Source organism: Bombyx mandarina, chromosome A1 (genome assembly GCF_030267445.1).
Source record: "Bombyx mandarina strain Sakado chromosome A1, ASM3026744v2".
In the NCBI taxonomy this organism is placed as follows: Eukaryota; Metazoa; Arthropoda; class Insecta; order Lepidoptera; family Bombycidae; genus Bombyx; species Bombyx mandarina.
The window spans coordinates 22,541,760-22,563,215 of NC_143234.1; the positions used below are offsets into that span (position 1 = coordinate 22,541,760).

The following is a 21,456-nucleotide window of genomic DNA, read 5'->3' on the forward strand; positions in this document are numbered from 1 at the left end:
AAAATTGAAAAAATTGAAATTCAACTAATAAATTAAAAATAAATAATAGTTGAAAAATAAAAACAGCGTGGGGTGCATGGTATCAGTAGTTATAAATATTTTATGAACAGATATGAGTAGAAGGGTTATTTTGATAATATCCTGAAAAGCACTTCACGCTTTTTTACAATAAAATGTTTGTTTTCTTACGCTATTTTAAATTCAAATTTATAAAAAATATTTTCTATTTTTCAGTTGGATTTTCTATAAAAGCATATTTTGTTAGTTTTTACTAGTAAACTATTTTTTTTATTGCTTAGTTGGATAAGCGATCTCATAGCCCACCTGATTTTAAATGGTAAGATACCATAGACATTTACAACGTAAATGCTGCCACCAGCCTTGAGATGTGAGGTCTAAGGTCTCAGTTTTTACAGTACTATCTAATACTAGACCTCATATTTGTTTTTGATCATCAGAACTTAAGGCGAAAAACTGTGTACCGTGAGGTGTTAAAGTCTCAACTGTATGCAGATGATTGTGTTGCGGAAAAATGAAGGTTAGATGAGCAATGATCAGGTCGCGTGGGGCTGGGAGTGGCCCATGTCCAACAGTGGACTGTAGGTTAATGATGATGATTAATGATAAGTACCGATCCGCTTAAACTCAGAAGGTTAAGAGTCGTACGCTTGGAGAAGACGGGACTGTATGCTTAGCTTGAGAAGTTTGACGCTTAACACGTTATGAAATGTGAGATGGTATCAGACAACAATGTTTATTTATTTATTTGGGAAACAAACAGTACAATACAAACATATAATATTTAAAAAAAAAAGCTAAATCAATAACCAAATATGTTTCCACAATCAAAAACATATAAGTAGAAGGAAGTGAACAGAGAAGAGAAATTTAGAAATTTAAGTTAAAAAAAAAACAAAAGCAACACAATACGCACATATTATTTTATACATCAACTTACACTATAAAACTATAATACTTGTCGGACTAAATCACCTTATAAATATTTCAAAAAATAGCTTTTCTTTAAGCTACAAGTGACAAACAAAAGATGTCAGCATTAGAGAACTAATGTAAACTAGTGGTCCCGCAGTAGTCGAAATTCGACTATAATTAATTGAAATTATAAATTTGAACATGATTATGGTTCTATTGTCAAAGACTATTTATTAAACTTCTATAATCACAGATTTCGACACTATAGACAAATATTAATAAAGACAAACAATATTAAATCTATTCTCAATTTGCCCACAGACTATATCCAATAAAGAAAAGTTTGAGAATTAATAAACAGATAGTATGCATGCGTGTGTGCGTCAAACACATGGTAGGTGTGTAATGTTTTATTTATTTATATAATGTACTATTAAAGCATAATTAAAAAAAAAATTGCATTCTGCACTCCTTCTCTATATTCTCTATAAGTGTGGGAAATTTCATACTCCTCCGTCCGCGCAATTTTCGTAAAAAGGGGTACAAAGTTTTTGCTTCACGTATTAATATATACATGTAATGAAACAAGTTAAAGGAAATTGAACCATGAATGATTATTATTCGATCATTATACATCTGGCCACGCTATTGAACCAAGTTTTAGCACGTGTCATGAACTTGACAGAGAATAGGAATGTAATAATCATTGTGATTAATTTTTAACTCGCTCTTATTATTAGCAGTGGGCAACGGCTTGACTTTTCTCCTGGCATTGCTGACATCCATGGGCGACGGTAACCACTTACCGGTATCGGGTGGGTCGTACGCTCGTCTGCCTACAAGGGAAATAAAAAAATAGCTTGATCCTAAATAATATTTCAACGGAATTTAACTTGAAAACTTGAAAATTTACTGTCGACGCAACATTAGTTATATTATTTTGCCCATTAGGGCCTTTAAATTAGCCCGATATTAATCCTGGAAACAGAAGATCGATGTTTCAACCAATTAATATTGAATTGTAAAATTAAATGGCTATGAAGACTGTTCTAATTTTAGAACCGTTCAATTACAAACCACTCGATATTATTTAAGTACGAAATAATATAAAAGATTCATATTTCAAGAAATCATCGGTAAAACATCAAGAGGATTATCATTAAAATCGCACGCGTAAATGTCGAACAATTAAATATTTTAAATCTTAAAAACATTTTAACATCAAATATCATACATAATTTATCAAAGACTAGCTGATCCGGCAGACTAAGTAGTGCCTCAATCGATAAATAAAATACATAAACTTTTGCATAAAATAAACTTAAACCAAAAAAAAAAAATCCGTCCGTCGGGGACACATCAAAGGAAAAACAAAATTGTCGTTTTTATTTAATTCCTAGCATTTTCATATTTTTATCTACCTTTTAAACCTTCTCTGGACTTCCGCAAATAATTCAAGAGCAAAATTAGCCAAATCGGCCAAGCCGTTCTCGAGTTTTAGCGAGACTAACGAACAGCAATTCATTTTTATAAATATAGATGTTATTATGAGATATTTTCGCGTCTCGAACGTGGAGTTCCCAAACAACAAATCGGTCGACAAACGAAATGAATTAGCCCGCGAACATTTTGGTTACATTACGTTTTCCTTATAATGTTTCCAGTAATCCAGAAAAAACGAAATAAGCTATTGCCTGATAGACCATATGAAATAATTATGATAAGTATTTTTAACCTTCACCTTCTTCAATCAACCAAAAAAGCAACAAACCATAAACACAATAAAGACAAACTGGTCAAATGCTTTTGATTTAATGCGATATAGATCCAGCTCCCTTTCGAACATCCCTAATACTAATAAAAACCAATAGCAACTAAAGAACGGCAAACGGAAACCAAAACCAACCAGAGAAACTGTTAATAAAGAAACAAAAAAGGAAGGAACTCCCCCAAGCCGACTGGTCCTCGAGGGGGAAAGCGACCACAACCCTCCAACGTCTAAAGACAACGAATGGAAAAGGTTGGAGGAGGCCTTTGCCGACTGGCAAACAGATCTAGGAAAGATAACCAAGCAACAAATATTAGTTTAAATTTATTCATATCTATTAAGTTTAAGATTTGAATGTTAGTCTTTTTAAGTTTAAAAATTCATTGCACTAAAAGATCTGAATAAAAGGCTTTATTATTATTATTATGATAAGTATTTTTAACATATTAGTCGTTACAACGCGCGGTACAAGCGTGGTATGGACATGTAATGCGTAGAGAGAAGATGCATGTGACTAGGAGACGTATGGAAATGGTAGTGCAAGGTAGAGGGGAAAGAGGTCGACCGAAGAAGACAGATCGAGTGTGTAAATGACGATATGAGAGAGAGAGGAGTGAGTGTTGAGATGACGGCTGATAGAAGAGAACGGAAGAGAAAAATTAGCTGTGCCGACCCCGCCTAGTGGGATAAGGTGGAGACAAAGAAGAGAAGAATTCGTCGTTACAACACTATGCTTCAGAGAATGTCCTACCCTTTATGTTTTTGTTGTGCAAAAAGATAGGAGACAGTTAATTTTCAAGGACAATTATAACATGGCTCACTAAAACTCGGGCTATAGACTTATTTTTGTATTTAAATAGCTTTAACGACGATAACTTTAAATGATGATAATAGAACACTTTTTAATGCGATTTCGTTGTGTTGACTTATATCTATTTACCTCTCTATATCACGACATCTATCAAACGCTATAATAATTGCGATAGCTTTAGTATTTCATTAGCAGTTTTACAGATTTTATAGCCTTTACAAATCAATTTCAAGTTCTGTGGAAGGACGCGAGAACCCACCACTAGCAATTTTCCCAAGAAAACCTTTACGTATGTATTCCGTAAAGGTCTCGAACCTCAGCACTGAGGAACACAGCGCACGGAGAAGGAGGATAAATCAAGTAACATAGAGCTGTCTTGATGATAACTGATCGTCGTTACACAAGGAATATCCATGGTACAATGAGGCGGTGTGAATCAACCAGTGACAATGTGAAAACCCTGCGGTTCCGGGTAGCGATGAAGCTTACTCCCGTAGCGGTGTTATGGTAAAATATCATCTCGAACAGATGAAATTCAGGGCAACCTCAATCTAACAAATCGGAAGGTAACTAGTAAATATTCGTTATATCAAGTAATTCGGTAAATCGAGGTTTGTTATATTAAGGTTTTTTTTTTTTGTCAGGAGGAAATCGCCGGACTTCCGCCCTCCCCTGGGGATGGAGGGCGGGGCATGTCGGAGTCGAACTGACTAAAACCTCCTGTCGCTCAACAACCCGCGTCCGAACCTCGCATGAGACAGAACCCATGAAAAGGCAAAGGGGGGAAAGTGAAGCGTTTAGTGCGGAGCACATCTCTCCCATCACCCTCCCCCTCAGGACGCCGGACCAGCGGTCGTCGGCGCCACGACCACCAGCCCTCTCGGTCGGCAGGCTATCCGGAGCCCGCCTAGATGGCGCCGGTTAGAATGGGTTATCCTACTGAATACCCCGCTGGGTCAGAACCAGCGTGGATCGAGCCGGCCTTCCATCACCCGGATGCTCTTGCGTAAAACGCGTGCAGAGCAGCTTGCACGTCGTCTTCTTAGGCCCCCTTCGACGGTCCCCAGACCGACATATGAAGGGGACCCGAAACACTTAGAGGGCCAGGGCTTGGGCGAGATCCGCCTCCCTGGCCCCCGCTCGACGGCGGCGGGCTTGCGCGTCTCTCACGCGCCCCGCCGCCTCCTTCTGCGAGATGGTGCACTCGCAGAAGTCGAGCATCGCCTTCCACGACTCGTCGTCGCCGAGCATCGATACCACGACAATCGACAACGACAAGTCGTTTCCTATTTTTGCGACGAGGACACGGCGCCACCCCTCCCATGCGGGGCAGGCGACGAGCGTGTGCTCCGCCGTGTCCAAGTCGCAACCACAATGGTGGCACTCTGCCGTCGGCTCGGCTCCGATCCGGTGCAGGAACTCACCGAAGCAACCATGCCCAGTGAGCACCTGCGTGAGCCGGAAAGTGAGGCGTCCTCTGTCACGATTCACCCAGTTCACAAGAACCGGGCGAATCGCCTCGACGTTATATTAAGGTTAGGTTGATCTACCATTTGTTATAACGAGGTAATAAAAATATAGTATTATAAATAATATAATATAATAAATTATTCACCTCAACATTACGTACTCATCTTGATGATAACACATTTTTATCAAATTACTGTATGTCTTTTCTATTTAGAAACAATTAGGCAGGTAACAATTTTTCTCAAACCTCTCAAGACGATTCACATACTATGGGATTAGGGATCATATTGGTGGGAACGTTATATAAAGGTTTTTAGGTTGACAAATGCATTAATTAGAGGTATTTACACTTTGTTAATAAGTAAAAATTCGTTATAAAGAGGTTGTTCGCAAGATATCTTTGCAATGTAAAGGTATATTTTACACTAACTCTTATGGACAATTCAAGTTGTTAAATCGAGGACGTCGTTATATTAAGGTTCGTTATATTAAGGTTGCACTGTATTAAGCAGGGTTATCTTATAGGCCGTGGACATCGCTACATGCTATACCATATTTTTCGAGATGAAGCTAAATGAAACCGCTCGTTTCAAATCATAGCCGGCATGATTAGGTATCAGATCTTCGGCTTGAAGGCCGAGGCAGTGGTTCACAAACAGGACCGGATTTAAACGTAATGCCGCTCCTGGGCAGCGGAAAAAAATCCGCTCCAGTACTGGAATTTTACATAAACTTACAGTTTATATATTTTATGTTTCCAAATTAAAAGTTTAGTTTTTATTTTATTGCTTTGATGGATGAACGATCTCACAGCCCACCTGGTGTTAAGTGGTTACTGGAGCAGATAGGCATCTACAACGTAGATGCGCCACCCACCTCGAGATATAAGTTCTAAGATCTCAGTATAGTTACAACGGCTCCCCCACCCTTCGAACCGAAACGCATTACTGCTTCACGGCGGAAATAGGCGGGGTGGTGGTACCTACCCGTGCGGACTCCCAAGAGGTCCTACCACCTCCAAAAGTTCTTGATAAAAACAGATAATGACACAACTAACAACAATGACTAATCTAATAATATCTAATAAATGAATAAAAATCATAATTAAGTAGGTAAAGCTACTTAAATTAAATATTAATTTAAATACTTAAATTAATTAAAATAACTAATTTATTGCGGAAACTTTATCATGTGTTATACCTAGTCAGGTCATAAATTCTGTCACATGTTTAATGTAAAATAATTGAAACAAGTTTATTCATTACGTAACCATTCATATACCAAAATGAACTTGACAAAACATAGATTCTTATGACACTAAAGTTTATTCAAAATGACCTCCGTGATTTTGAATACAGGCCTTCAATCTGCGCGACCAGTCGTCTATCGCAGCACGAACGAGGTCCATGTCAATATCGGCGGCTGCCTTAATCAAGGATGTCTTGAGTGACTCCAAATTGGGATGAGACTTTGAGCACGCCTTTTCCTCCAAGTGTTGCCATATCTTGTAATCTAACGGATTCAAATCTGGACTGGAGGAGGGCCAGTCTTCGTGCCGGATGAAGTCGATTTCACGCGCCGCCTCTATGAGCTGGCGCCGAATCTTGTTGGAATACCCAGTGCCTGTTATTGAACATGGTATGAGAAACAGGTTCCACAAGGTGCGTCAGGACTGTATTTTGATACACAACTGCATTCGTTTTTACACCTTTCTCACAAAAATGTACCTCTGTTAAGCCCCAATAAGAAACTCCCAACCATACCATGAGCGAGGATGGAAAATGAAAAAAGAATTTCCCGATATATTTTTCCCGCGTACCGCTTCAACAAAGCGCGGCGTCTCTTCAGTCTCAGGTCCATTAGACGAGCATTCAAACGATGTCCTGTTTTTGTCCGATATGCCCGAAGCCCTAAGTCTTCATTTAACACCCTTTTCACCGTGGTTCTGCTTAACCTTATCTGAAGGGCCAACAGTTTCTGCTTACGTTTGGGATTTCTTTGAATTCGCGCCTTCACAGCTTTTATCACTGCTGGAGTCCTAACAGACCGAGGGCGACCACTTCTTGACCTGTCATCTACACTAGAGTCTTCATTGTATCGTTTGATGGTACGATAAACGAATCTTTTGGTTATATTCAAATTTTTCAGTATGTTAAAAATTTGAATTGGCGCGTAACCGCAACGATGCAACGCAATAACTGCAACACGGTCTTCTTTATGCGTCCACTCCATATTTAAAAATGAGTAAAATTCTAATAGTATACATTTTTATGTTCATGAACAATTTGAAATTCGAATTCAATAAACTTTTTTGTGGCCAGCATTCTAAAAGAAAAGTTTTTACTGTGTGACAATACTTATGACCTGACTAGTTATATTCCAAAAAAAATTGCCGCCCTGGGCACTTGCCCCGACTGCCCCTAGTGTAAATCCACCACTGTTCACAATGGAAGCTACGTCTTTATGTGTCGCTGGTGGTCGCGTTTACATGGCGCCTTCGATGTGTGGTAACCGCCGAACAAACCCTTAAGTTTGTCCGACCGATCTGTTTAAAGTATAAACAATACAGAATAAACAATTCGGGTTTACAAGGGGTCGCTCTACAACTGATGCAGGTGCTTATCTAATCAAAAATATATTTCAATCTTGGGAGGAATCGCATGATTGTCTTGGAATTTTCTGTGACTTATCCAAAGCATTTGACTGTGTTGAACATGAAACATTGGTGAGGAAACTACATCACTATGGTATTAGGGATGGTGCATTGGAACTTATTACTTCCTATTTATCAGGAAGGATACAAACAGTAGATGTGAAAGGAAATAGATCTTCAGGCACCACGTTGAAAATGGGTGTACCTCAGGGTTCCATTTTGGGTCCTTTTTTATTTCTAATATATATAAACGATTTGCCTAGTTTTATTGAGTCCCGACATGAGGTCGTATTATTCGCAGATGATACATCTTTATTATTTAAAATTAAACGACAATTACAAGTCTATGACGAAGTGAATGATGCGATTTCGTGTGTGGTTCATTGGTTCCGTATCAATAACCTATTATTGAATAGTAAGAAAACGAAATGTATTAAATTTACTTTAAAATGTATTAAATCATCTTTAAATGTGAGACAAGTAGATAGTAATGTAATTGTTTCTGAGGAATCATTGGAGCTTGTTGAGTCAACCGTATTTCTTGGTATAACAGTGGACTCCAAACTGCAGTGGGGACCTCATATTCATAAATTGGCGAGTAAGCTTAGCTCTGCAGCATACGCAGTAAAAAAAATTAGAACGTTAACAAATGCGGACACGGCTCGTTTAGTTTACTTTAGTTACTTCCACAGTGTCATGTCCTATGGCATTTTGCTATGGGGCAATGCGGCCGATGTAGAAATGATATTTATTCTGCAGAAAAGAGCTATACGTGCTATTTATAACATGCACTCAAGGGAATCCCTGAGGGAAAAATTTAAAGAAATTAAAGTTCTCACTATGCCATCCCAGTACATCTTTGAAAATTTGATGTATGTTCGTAAACATATTGAGGAGTTTCCTAAGATGTCGGACATACATAATAGAAATACTAGGAACAAACACAAGCTTGTTGTGCCGATGAGTAGGTTACATAAGATACGAAATTCATTCGGGTGTTTGTCTGTGCGCCTGTACAACAAAATCCCACAAGATGTTCAGAACCTACATATACATAGATTTAAGAAAACTGTTAAAGAACATCTGTGCAATAAAGCTTACTATAAAGTCAATGATTATCTAGAAGATTGCACAAAGTGGGAATGAATTGCTCGCTCCGGGAATTTCAATATTGTAAAATTGTTATGTTATAATTACTTATTGTAATATGAATATTTAAAAAAAAAAAAATTTAAAATAAAAATAAAAATCTAATATTTAAAAAAAAAAAAAAACATGCCCGCTGAGTTTCTTGCCAATTCTTCTCAGGACGGAGGCTAATTCTTGTGAATTGGCGGTAATTCTTTTGACGTTCAACAAGTATGTACTTTCATTTATGTTGAATAAAACTTTTTTGATTTGATTTGATTTGATTTGATTTGATTCTAGTCTGATCTATACTAATATTATAAAGCTGAAGAGTTTGTTTGTTTGAACGCGCTAATCTCAGGAACTACTGGTCTGTATTGAAAAATTCTTTCAGTGTTAGATTGAGGAAGGCTTATAGGCTATATAACATCACGCTAAGACCAATACAAACGGAGCACCAATAAAGAATCTTTCAAAATCGGGATTTTTCCCTTTTGAGAGCTTCCGCTGCGTGCGCTGCAGAAACGGTTAAAGTTTCGCTAAAATAATGTATGGCAGAATTGTTCCCCTTTAAAAGATCTAAAAAAAAGTCCGCGACAGCATACGTCTATATGTTAAGGTTGGCTCACTATAACGTTTTTTATGCTAACAAAATTTGTTCTAAAGTAAAGAATTATTTGCGAACTATTCCACGCGGACGAAGTCGCGGGCAAAAGCTAGTATTAAAATATGTGTTTTGTCTCAGATATGTATGTGTACGCCTACGTTGCTGCTTATGTGCAAGTGGGTGCCCGGTGTGGGCCGAAATAATCTCGGTTCAAGATATTCTGTTACAATTAATACTCGGTTGAGATGAAAAGCGGATCAATTAGTAAATGACAAACAATGCGCGACTTGAATTAATGGGCTCCTCTGCTTTTTAGTTCCAATACTGTCATTATTAAAATTAAGATGGCCTGACAAGTCACTGGAAACTTCGAGAGGAAAATAATCGTGAATATGTTAATGTGTTAAGAATAATTTAATTATAATGAATGTGAAATACATAACGTGACATTTATTTTTGTATTTCGTCTTGTCTGTTTCTATATTTAAAATATATAAAAATTTAGAGAGAGAGTTTTAAAAATTGCATTTGGCTCCATACCTACTTTGTGTAATGCAATCACAGCGATTCGGTTCTCTTTATCACCCCACTCCATTTTAATATCGCAAAATATTGTACAATGCATTGGCGCCAAAATGAGAAAACTCAATGAGCAATCATATAAAAATGACAGATTCCAAATTCAAATGTAATATTTTGTTTATTTTTAATTGTAACAGTATTTATGGCCAGACTAAGTAGATTTATATAGCTACCTCGTGAAAAGTGGAACGTTTTATTTGAAAAAAGACATGTAAGTTAATAACGCCTAGAGAAATGGTAGATAGCACAAAAATTCACCCTCAGAATGCAGTATGGTTGCGTCGGTTCTAGGTAGCAAGAATGAATAGTGATCTTCATTGTTTACTACAGCATCTTAACTGTTGTTATTAGCTTTGGGACGATGGTACCGCCGTTCTATGTATTTCTAATTCTAAGCATCATGCATTACAGTTTTAGCCATTATTCCAATAAAGTTAAACAACAATTTAAATTAGATTAAAATTGCGTATTCATTACTTTAAATAGGGAGACTAGAGCCTATTGGTTTTTAGTTGATTGTTTGGGACCCACAGGTAATCTCACGGAACGTCGCTAACCACCTTGAGACATGAGTTCTATATCTCAGTGCCATAGTACATTCATTAGATGTAAATCATTAATATGAAGAACCATAAAGATTGTAAAAAATTATAACATTTTTGTTTACCTACAAAAAGAAAACATGTTTTTTTTCTGAGCAACAATAATTTACTTAAATTGACGACGGTAAATTGCTTTCAAATGTACAGTTACTATCTGTCGCATTGCACAAGCATAACAACGATCATTAAAATAGCATAATCGCGCGCAATGTTAGTTGCTTTTACAACGCCATTGGAACTGTTAGTTTCAGTCCAAAATTTCCAAACGTACAAGTTAAATGCGATTAAAATGTAGCCGGTGAAAGCGAATCGTAGCTCTCGCGTCCGCTCCGACGGATATCCCTCATGGAGACCGTTGGAAGAGCGATTTATGTCGGCTACAGAAATTATTCGCCAATTTCTTAGAGAAGTAATGTGGTATGCAGCTCGCGGGCGCGTTGAAGCACCACGTCTGAACTGAAGGTCGTTTCTATTTGAGGAGTCGCACATCATGACACGAGGCTGCTTATAATTGCAACGACAACATTGTTACTTGGTGCTGACTGATAGAGAGCGCCACATTGTGATTGATAATGTTAAGAATGAAACGTTCTAATAAGAAAGTCGTCGCGGCCTAACGGATAAGACGTCCGATGCATTCGTGTTGAGCGATGCACCAGTGTTCGAATCTCAGGCGGGTACCAATTTTTCTAATGAAATACGTACTCAGCAAATGTTCACGATTGACTTCCACGGTGAAGGAATAACATCGTGTAATAAAAATGAAACCCGCAAAATTATAATTTGCGTAATTACTGGTGGTAGGACCTCTTGTGAATCCGCGCGGGTGGGTACCACCACCCTGCCTATTTCTACCGTGAAACAGTAATGCGTTTCGGTTTGAAGGGTGGGGCAGCCGTTGTAACTATATTTGAGACCTTAGAACTTGTATCTCTAGGTGGGTGGCGCATTTACGTTGTGGATATCTATGGGCTCCAGTAACCACGTAACCACTTAACACCAGGTAGGCTGTGAGCTCGTCCACCCATCTAAGCAATAAAAAAATAAATAAAATATATGTCCTCAATCGTGACTCTATTTTTATAAGTTAATCCGAAAGTAAGCTTAGGGTAGCAACAACAAGCTAGAATACAATGCGACTGACCTGAGGAGACCAGGTGCAGGAGGCGCGGCTGGAGCTTCGACTGCGCGTCCGCCATAGCCGCTTGCTGACGCTCTGCACCACGCTGCTCGAGGACCGCGACTTCTGCATGCCACCTGTGGGCGGAGCGACCGCTGGAGCACTTCGGCCCAACAGCGTCGACAGAAACGAGTGCGACAGTGACGGTGAGGCCGGGGAAGGCGGCGACGTCGGAGTCGACGCCACCGATGCGAACTGCAAGTCTCTGTACGTCAGAATCCACCCTTCTTCAGTCTGACAGCCCTTGTGGGGGCCGTCGTCGTCTACCTCCCCGGGCATGCGGGGCTTGATATTCCGCAAGTTCTTATCGTAATTGATTCGCTTGAAGCGATCCACTTTCTCAGAGTCAACGCTTTTTTTTCGTGCCATCCTTAAGTATCGTTTAATGGTGTCGCTGACCGATTGGGAGACGTCGTCGTGATCGATGCTGGAGCGGCGACGTCCCGGCTTGCGCTCCGGCGGAGGGCTCGTTGGACTGGTCGGCGCGGTCGCCGCTTCCAACTTCTCTCGATACACTCTTTCGAGCTCAGATAACACGTCTTCCGGAATCGGAAGAGTCTGGACCGCTCGATTTACAAATTTATCCTCAAACGACTCTTGAAACACTTCAATGAGGGGCGGCGGTGACATCGGCGGGGAGCGCCCACCTTCGCCGTTTTTAATAAGAGTTCCACCCAATGATCGAGGACGCAGAGCACACCTAGAGCTGGAGCACGAACCGTAAACTCCAGGCGAATAGCCTCCACCACTTCCGCCACCACCGCTACCTCCACTCCTAGCGCCACGATATGGCTTAGTTTTACGAAGATCATGATATAGTCTTTTTAACAAATTTCTATCGGCTAATAGATCCTGAACTACCACGTCTCGATTCGGAGAACGAATGTAATGCCTGCTCAGACTGTCGAGCAGATGGCGCTGGGCGGGGTCGCCATCCGCGTCCGAAGGGGCACGCTCCGCGTTCCGCTTCAAATATTCACGTAACGCACGTATAAGCTCTTCCGTCTCAGAAATCTTTGTTTGCGCAGAGGATTCTTCCTCAAGCTTCAGGTATTTTCTCAACAGATCGACAAGGCTCGTTTCTTCCTCTATGACGGGCGGAGATCGAAGATCGAAGTGCACGTCATGCGGACCCCTCGAGTTGAACCCGGCAGAGGAGGCCGAGGGGGGCGGAGCGGCGAAAAAGTTCTTGCGAAGTTTGGCTATATCGAAGCGACCGCCGGAGATGTGGCCGACGAAGAGATCCGTGGGTCGCGGCGGCGCGTCGTCGGAGGGCGAGCGCGCCCGGACCGAGCCGCCGCGGGGCCGCGCCTTGCGACGAGGCTTGGGCAGTGCCGCCGGGTACGAACTCTTACGGCGAAGTACAAAGCGGGGCTCCTTCGCGCACACTTCCTGGAAGTAGGCTTCGATGCGACCGACGTCTTCGGGGCGGTTCTGTGCGCCGTCCGGGACGAGCCGGCGGCCGGCGTCGGACATGTACTTCCATGTCTTGCGCGTGAGGAGCCAGCGTTCACGCGGCTTCTCGCGTCGACGCACGACCTTCGTCATGGGGTCGGAGTCGGGCCGGCGGCGGCGCTCCATGGCCGCACGGGGTCAGGCGGGCTCGAGCGGCATCTCCCGACCTCGGCCGGCGCACCTGCCCGCGCGAAACTGATCGCCGCTCCGCACCGTGCGGTGTATTATGCGCCGAAATAGCGGTCCGGTAATAGAGCGGCCGTGAACTGGATCCGAGGCGTGCAGACCGGCGCTCGCGGCGAGTGCGCGCGGGACTGCCGCCGCCCGCCCGTACACAAACCGCGCCGCCCACGTGCCGCCCCGCCGTCCGCGCCTCGAGCCGCCGCCCTGTGTACTTCTCTTCCTTGACCTATGGCGGTGGCGGTGACAGGACCTGTCGTACTCAAGTGACGATGGTCAGGGTTCGTCCTGCATCCTTTCAGCCCAGATTCTCTCATCGTACAGATAATGATAACTTAGAACCTTCCACCATATTCTTGTGCAAAAGAACAAGTAATCGCTATACCCTACTCTACACAATCTACTTTTTATATTCCATTTAACCTCCCCTCCCGTTAACAATAAGTAGGCACCCTCTTTCCTATTAATCCAATAAATACATTCGAAGTGTCTTAATAGATTTGTTATCTCATTGAAACGTTCTCAATTATGTAGTGGAAATGTCAAATGTAAATCTCTGTTTAGTAAAGTACATAATCGGTATTCGAAGCTTTAAACTTAATAGCTCGATAAGCGAAAGGTCAATCAACGTTAACCTAAAATATTTACCTCCGGGGTCGATCTTGGGTCAAGTGACAATAAATAATTATGAACCTAACAAGTTACGAACAAGCCCTGCAATAAAAGAATAACCTCATGTCATAACAAACGGGCATTATTGTTTTTTTTTCCTACCTAAGCTGATAGCCTTGAGACGCTATAACAGCATCGCCTTAACTAGTAGGTGAGTTCACGGGGCTCAAACCTGATGACGTTGCTAACACGAGCCCTAGCAAGAGCCGTGCTTCGCAGAATCTACAACCGGATCGGAAACGCGACCCACTGAGAAGATCCGGCGAGAAACTAAGTGTGCTGTGTCTGTGGGTTAATTTACTCGTCGAGCCCTTCGTCGCAAGCGACGGGTTCGACGAAAACGATGACCGGTGCTTGAGTTACCTAAAAGCACCGTTAGTGGATCGATTATTATTATTGGTTAAACGCCCCGTAAACTCATTGCGAAGGATGTGATTGTGCCGTCTCCAATCATACGCGAGGTACCAATTTGTCTAAAACATACTTAGCACGAGCTAACGAACTTTTGGGCTTAGGGTTGCGAGCCAGTATGTACAACGTTCCGACCTGTATATCTCGCGAAGCAGTAATGCGACCAATGTTAAAGGTACTATAGATATAAAACACAACTCAAACTGTAATATTATGTTTGTTTGTCCGACTGAAAAACGCGCCAAAACTTTTAGACTTTAATTTAATGAAACTATTTTATAGTGCTAAAAGCTCATCTATATTTAATATTGTAAAGCTGAAGAGTTTGTTTATTTGTTTGAACGCGCTAATCTCAAGAACTACTGGTCCTATTTGAAAAATTATTTCAGTGTCAGATAGCTAATTTATTGAGGAAGGCTATAGGCTACATAACATCACGCTAAGACCCATAGGACCAATGGGACCAAGCGGAGCACAAATAAAGAATGTTTCAAAATCGGGGTATTTTTCCCTTTTGAGAGCTTACGTTATCTATATCTATACTAATATTATAAAGAGGAAAGATTTGTTTGTTTGTTTCGAATAGGCTCCGAAACTACTGGACCGATTTGAAAAATTCTTTTTCCATTAGAAGCCGACATTGTCCCTGATGAACATAGGCTACTTTTTTTTAATTTTTTTTTAATTTTTTTTTTGTGTTTCATGTGTGTTTCTGAAGCGAAGCGAGGGCGGGTCGCTAGTATGTAGATATACGCCAAAGTAACTATTCCAAATGGACGAAGTCGCGGGCAAAAACTAGTTATTTCAATAAAATATATATGTATAATATCATATCGATATGGATAGTGTGAAAGGAGTCGAAAACTGGCTACAATTAGAATAACTTCTAAGATTCTTCATTCTAATTTTTTACTTATTCATTGCTTATATGGGTGAGGTTGAGATGTAATTTCTAAGGTCTCAATATAGTTACAACGGCTGCCCCACCTTTCATACCGAAACGCATTACGGCTTCACGGCAGAAATGGGCAGGGTGGTACCTACCCGTGCGGACTCACAAGAGGCCCTGCCACCAGTAAATGTTTAGTTTGATCCATAAATAGGGAACTGTTTCGCTGTACCCCTAGTATTGAATGATGTCCATTGTTTACTGCGGTCACTCCACATCTGCCAGGTCACATCAACAACTCTTGGCTGCGTTCGAGGGAAACAAAAAAATCGTTTACAACTAGTTATCTATTTAGGGACCAGTGAAATCACCAGTCCTCAGCCGTTTTGAATAATTGCCTACATTAAAGAAGATGCATAGGAATTAATTGAGGGATTCTATTGGATGTAAGTTAAGTATTATTTATTTATTACAGTTCATGTAAAACTTACATTGGCGCACACTTAATGCCTAAGGCATTCTCTGCCAGTCAACCAAAGGTAGTCCAGAGTGAATAGTGGTAGGTGCAATGAAATTTATATTAAATTACAAATACGTACACAAAAAAAAACTTTTTTTTTATTGCTTAGATGGGTGGACGAGCTCACAGCCCACCTGGTGTTAAGTGGTTACTCGAACCCATAGACATCTGCAACGCAAATGCGCCACCCACCATGAGATATAAGTTCTAAGGTCTTAGTATATTTGCAACGGCTGCCCCGCTCTTCAAACCGAAACATATACATATAAATATACATATAATGGCTTATACAATATTTACAGGATTATATTAATAAATTAACTTAACAAATAACTTCATTTTAATAGATTCATGACGATTCCGCTAACTTTTCCAACAGCATTCGCCGAACCCTTAACTTGAACGCGCACCGGCTAGTAATAGTCCTGATCTCGAGAGGAAGCGCATTCCATAGCAGAACAGACATCACAACGAAAAACTTACAAACATAAATACTACTACAGTAAGTGGAGTGCCTATACTTATCTTTCGATTAACATTTTTTTTTATTGCCTTTGTAGACAGACGAGCATACGGCCCACCTGGTAGTAAGTGGTCACCGTCGCTCATGGACGTCAGCAATGCCAGGGGCAGAGCCAAGCCGCTGCCTACCATTAAGTACTCTCCGCAAGTCTCGTTTGAAGAAGGACATGTCATAGCGCTCGGAAAACACCGTGGAGGGGAGCTCATTCCAAAGCCGGATGGTACGTGGCAAAAAAGATCTTTGGAAACGCACTGTCGATGAACGCAGCGGTTCCAGATGTGGATGAACTCTGCTCCGATGGCGGGAGGTGCGGTTAAGCTGTTAATGTAATGTTTACTTAGGTATATGTATTTATTTTATGTATTTCATTATATTTGTATGTATATGTTTATGTTATTTATGTGTGTAATTAATTGTGTATGTATATAATAGTCTGATATATTATGTATTAGTGTTTTTATTTATTATTGTTACTATTATTGTTATTGTGTACTGTATCAATAAGTAAATTGATTAGATTGTACTTTTTTACCCACCTATGTAAAGCTCACCCTCTTTAAAAACGGTTAGCTGATAGATAACTCAATCGTTGAGTTAAGCTCGCCATTTTATAACTTTTCACAATTATTAAATTTTATTAACTGTGTGTACAATAAAGAATAATAATTAATAACCTCAGTATCGGTGAGCTTCAGTTATGCTTTGGCCCTGTAACTAATAGAGACTTTCCAACGGTACTCTTCTTCTTCTTCTCAGTCGTGTCACTCTTGACAGAGTGGTCGTGATCGTCATGTAGTGTTGGAAGGGGCAGACTTGATGCGTCTCACGATGTCGCGCCATCTCTCCCTGCTCGAGGCCATTCTACTGCACTCATTTAGGGGACCTCCCACTGCAGTTTTAATTTGGTCGGTCCACCGCATTGGTGGCCTCCCGGCCGGTCTTGTACCATCAACGCTTCCCTGTACAACGAGGCGTTCTATGGACCGGCCATCTCGTCGCGAAACGTGTCCGAAGAAATTCACCATTCGAGACTGTACTATACCAAATAGACGCTACTACTATACCAACAGTACTAATGTATCAAAAAATATCCCGGCATTTGGACGGCTCTCGCAGAAGCAACAACGTTAGTCTCAATAAAAATTCGAGAGTCACAAAAACGAGACACGTAAATCAACACGTTAATGTTTCTTCGACGATTCTTAATTAATGTCATAATATTTTAAATACGATACGTCTTCGGGCGACCGTAAATAAATTCACCCACTCTAAAAGCCATTATCTAGAAAAAAAATGATCGACTTGGAACTTTCCCACGGTGAAAATTCAAACGGTTTCACTGATGGAAAAGTTTAATGTCGTTTGTGTATCGGTTGGATGGCGGAGGCGCTTAGTTTTTCTACGAGAGCTCTCTACATTACTTCCTAGGCTACTTATAAATGCTCTGTTTTAAAAATAAACTTACGAAGGTAAACAAAATAGCTGGGCTTGTTTTGCATTAACCGCTAACGCCATCTAGCGGTACCCATTTAAACTAAGAAGCTTGGTGCTTTGCCAAAATCTTTTAATTTTAACGTTCGAATTTAAGATTTAAAACCAGTATTTAATTTATAGTCTCCCGGTAGATGGCGACACAAGCCATTCAAATGAATTATTCATTTTATGCATTAGAACCCCTTGCCCACGTTATGAGTTCTGTGTGTTTATTGCGAGTTTTTTAACTTCTCGATCGCGTAATAGTTAGCTCAAATTAGTATGCAATTGGAATAGCGCCTCTATCGGCAAACGTTGCAGCCGTAAAAGCCGCTGTACTGTAAAGCTAAGACTTAAAACTCATATATCAAGTTGATTAATGTCATATACATTGTTGATGTCTATGGGCTCCGGCGACAACTAGACACCAAGTTATCCCATTTAAACAATAAAAGCATCCATGGCTCTGTTGTTACAAAGCTTGTGACAATGCGTTTCAAAAACTCTAAGCTAGGTCTATGCTCTAAGCACAATGGCGGCGTTCGGCTGTCAACTGTCACACTTCTATGAACTGTCAACAAAAATCAACTAAGGCGAGGGCTCTCAAACTTTTTTAACCAGTGATGCAATAACATGTACCTGTTTATACTAACTCGCAACTACAGCCTTACACATATTTACGTGCAAACATTTTGATAGGTGAAATAAAGGCAGGCATTTAAATATTCTTTAAATCCTACATCATTACTTTGTTAATCATAGTTAACGTACAGTTAGAATAAAAATATTTTTTTTGTAAGTCTCGCGACTAACTAAACATACGCTTGCAGATGTGTCGTGACAGGTTGCCTGAGAATCGCTGGACGAAGCAAAGAAACAATTATATTGTAAAAAGCAATGCACGCAGCTTCGCTCGCTTAGAATAAAACTTGAGAAGCAAACCAATCAAACAAACTTTGTTTTCTATCTGAATAGGTCATAGACCTCACGACCGGTCTGTTGCTGGTTACTGGAGCTCATAGACGTAACAACGTTAATGCTTCCTGCCATGAGTGAGGCATGAGGTCATAGTCCCAATTGTCATGCACGACTGTTTCATTGCATTTCTGCTTCGTGACTATAATAAACAGGATGGTGAAAGATAAATCAAAGGTGATAGTAGAAGCTGACGATACTCAAACTACCGTTGAGTTAGCAGAGGCTTTCAATGTTAGCATTAATACATTATTAGAAGTGTTTTTTTTTATGGGTGCCGGACTGGTGGTTTTATTGGTGGTAGGACCTCTTGTGAGTCCGCGCATGTAGGTACCACCGCCCTGCCTATTTCTACCGTGAAGCAGTAATGCGTTTTGATTTGAAGGGTGGGGCAGCTGTTGTAACTATACTTGAGACCTTAGAACTTATATCTCAAGGTGGGTGGCGCATTTACGTTGTAGATGTCTATGGGCTCCAGTAACCACTTAACACCAGGTGGGCTGTGAGCTCGTCCACCCATCTAAGCAACATAAAAAAAGCACAAACTGAATTATTGCCAGCGCGACGAACGCGTTAAAGTATGTAAGACCCCAGACCGACATGTGAGGGGGACCCGAAACACTTAGAGAGCCAGGGCTTGGGCGAGATCCGCCTCCCCGGCGCCCGCTCGACGGCGGCGGGATTGTGCATCTCTCACGCGCCCCGCCGCCTCCTTCTGCGAGATGGTGCACTCGCAGAAGTCGAGCATCGCCTTCCTCGACTCGTTGTCGCCGAGCTTCGATGCCACAACACTCGGCAACGACAACTCGTTTCCTATTTTTGCGACGAGGACACGGCGCCACCCCTCCCATGCGGGGCAGGCGACGAGCGTATGCTCTACCGTGTTTAAGTCGCAACCACAATGGTGGCACTCTGCCGTCGGCTCGGCTCTGATCCGGTGCAGGAACTCACCGAAACAACCATGCCCAGTAGCACCTGCGTGAGCCGGAAAGTGAGGCGTCCTCTGTCACGATTCACCCAATCCACGAGGACCGGGCGAATCGTCTCGACGGTTCTACGACCAGCCGTAGGATCAGCCAGCCGTCTGGGCCATGACTCCAGCAGGGACCGCCGAGATTTGGCCCTCCGCGCTCCGACCACAGTGGGGCTGGGACGCATCACGCCTTGGGCACGAAGGTCAGCCCGCCACTGATAGTCAACGGCGAGCGCCTCCGCTTCCAGAACCCAAGGCGGCGTCCCAGCCAGTACACACGCCGCCTCAAAGGAGATGGTGCGATAACCACGGATGACCCTGACCGCGATGGTGCGTTGCGGCCGCTGCAGCAGCTTCACCACCCCCACGGCCAGGGCTTACAAACATAGAAACTGAGGGATTTTGAACTGCGTTGTCACTTGAGATAAAAACTGGATTCTTTTTGATAATCGTAACCGGTCATAATGATCTTTCGACCTTGGTTCATCACCCAGGCAATGCCCTCAAAGAAAAATTACCCCTAAAAGTCATGGTCACTGTTTGATGGTCTCATTAATGTACACTCATAACTCAGCTTACATTAAATAACTTTTAATCCAATTCATTTACGAAAAATATTTATTGCACTTGCCCTTGAAAGATGTTCTTAACAATTTTGAGATTAAAGGAAATCTGTACTAGCCAATTATCGATAGACCATGATGCCACTGTACAAGGCTCATAATGCCGTAAACCTATAATCGCGTACTGATAAAGACAACAAAACCTTGGACCGAAGACCCAAAAAAACAGACTCCCAGTCTAATTAGTCAATCAGTAAGTCACTTTCAGTCAATTTCACCTTCGTGTGTGTTTGTTTGACTTGGTCGATAAGGGAGCCAAGCTGCAAATTATTTAGGTCAATGAGCGCGAATTGAAAACGATAATATTTCGATTCTGAACCATCGTTATTACGGCTGGTGGCCATCACAGAACACAAGATATTTGACGAACGCCTGAATCTCGCTCAGACATTTTCAAGATAAGCTTGCATCTGTACAAGTTCCGAACAACAACATTCAAGTCGTCGGTTTTTTTTACCTATTCTAGTAACCTCTAGGGTTTATTCTAGATTCACTAAACTAGTAGGTGAGCTCACGGGGCTCAAACCTGACGTTTATTTTTATTTTATTTTATTGTATTTATTGGGTACCAACATGTTATACACCAGCACAGAAAATTACAGGTATCATATACATTGATTTCACACTAAATGCTAACACAATTACAGGTATCGACTGCATGCATTGAAAAAAAAGCGGTTCGTTGTATTTAAAAAACAAAAAAACTATATATAACATTACATGAAGACCTTCAATTATTACACATTTACTACCAAATACGCTATTACTTAATTGAAAAAGCTCATTGAGCAAGGCTGTAGACTTCTCGTCTAAAACTGTCAACAGTGCCAGCAAAAACGTCCAGAGAATACTTTGCAAATTATTTAATTCCCCAACTAGTCTGCTGAGAGGCGCGTTCTTACCAAGGTTGTTGTAGTATCTGGGAACCCTAAACACCATCAACTTCGAAGCCCTCAAAGACGTTGTTACTAACACGAACCCTAGCAAGAGCCGTGCTTCGCAGAATCGGAAACGCGACTCGGAAACGC

At 41.3% G+C, this 21,456-nt stretch overlaps 1 protein-coding gene across 3 annotated transcripts in view; it reads right to left on the bottom strand.

The window, feature by feature from the left end:
* Positions 1–14,567, bottom strand: part of RhoGAP102A (Rho GTPase activating protein at 102A) — an 84,407-nt gene extending 69,840 nt beyond the window's left edge. Inside the window, exon 1 of one of the 3 annotated variants that reach the window (XM_028181146.2) lies at positions 11,699–14,567. In XM_028181146.2, the coding sequence (XP_028036947.2) occupies positions 11,699–13,315 (1,617 nt within the window). In that variant the 5' untranslated portion in view covers positions 13,316–14,567. The remainder of the gene's footprint in view (positions 1–11,698) is intronic. The other 2 variants (XM_089739437.1, XM_028181144.2) reach the window with 2 other exon arrangements.
* Positions 14,568–21,456: the final 6,889 nt, after the last annotated feature.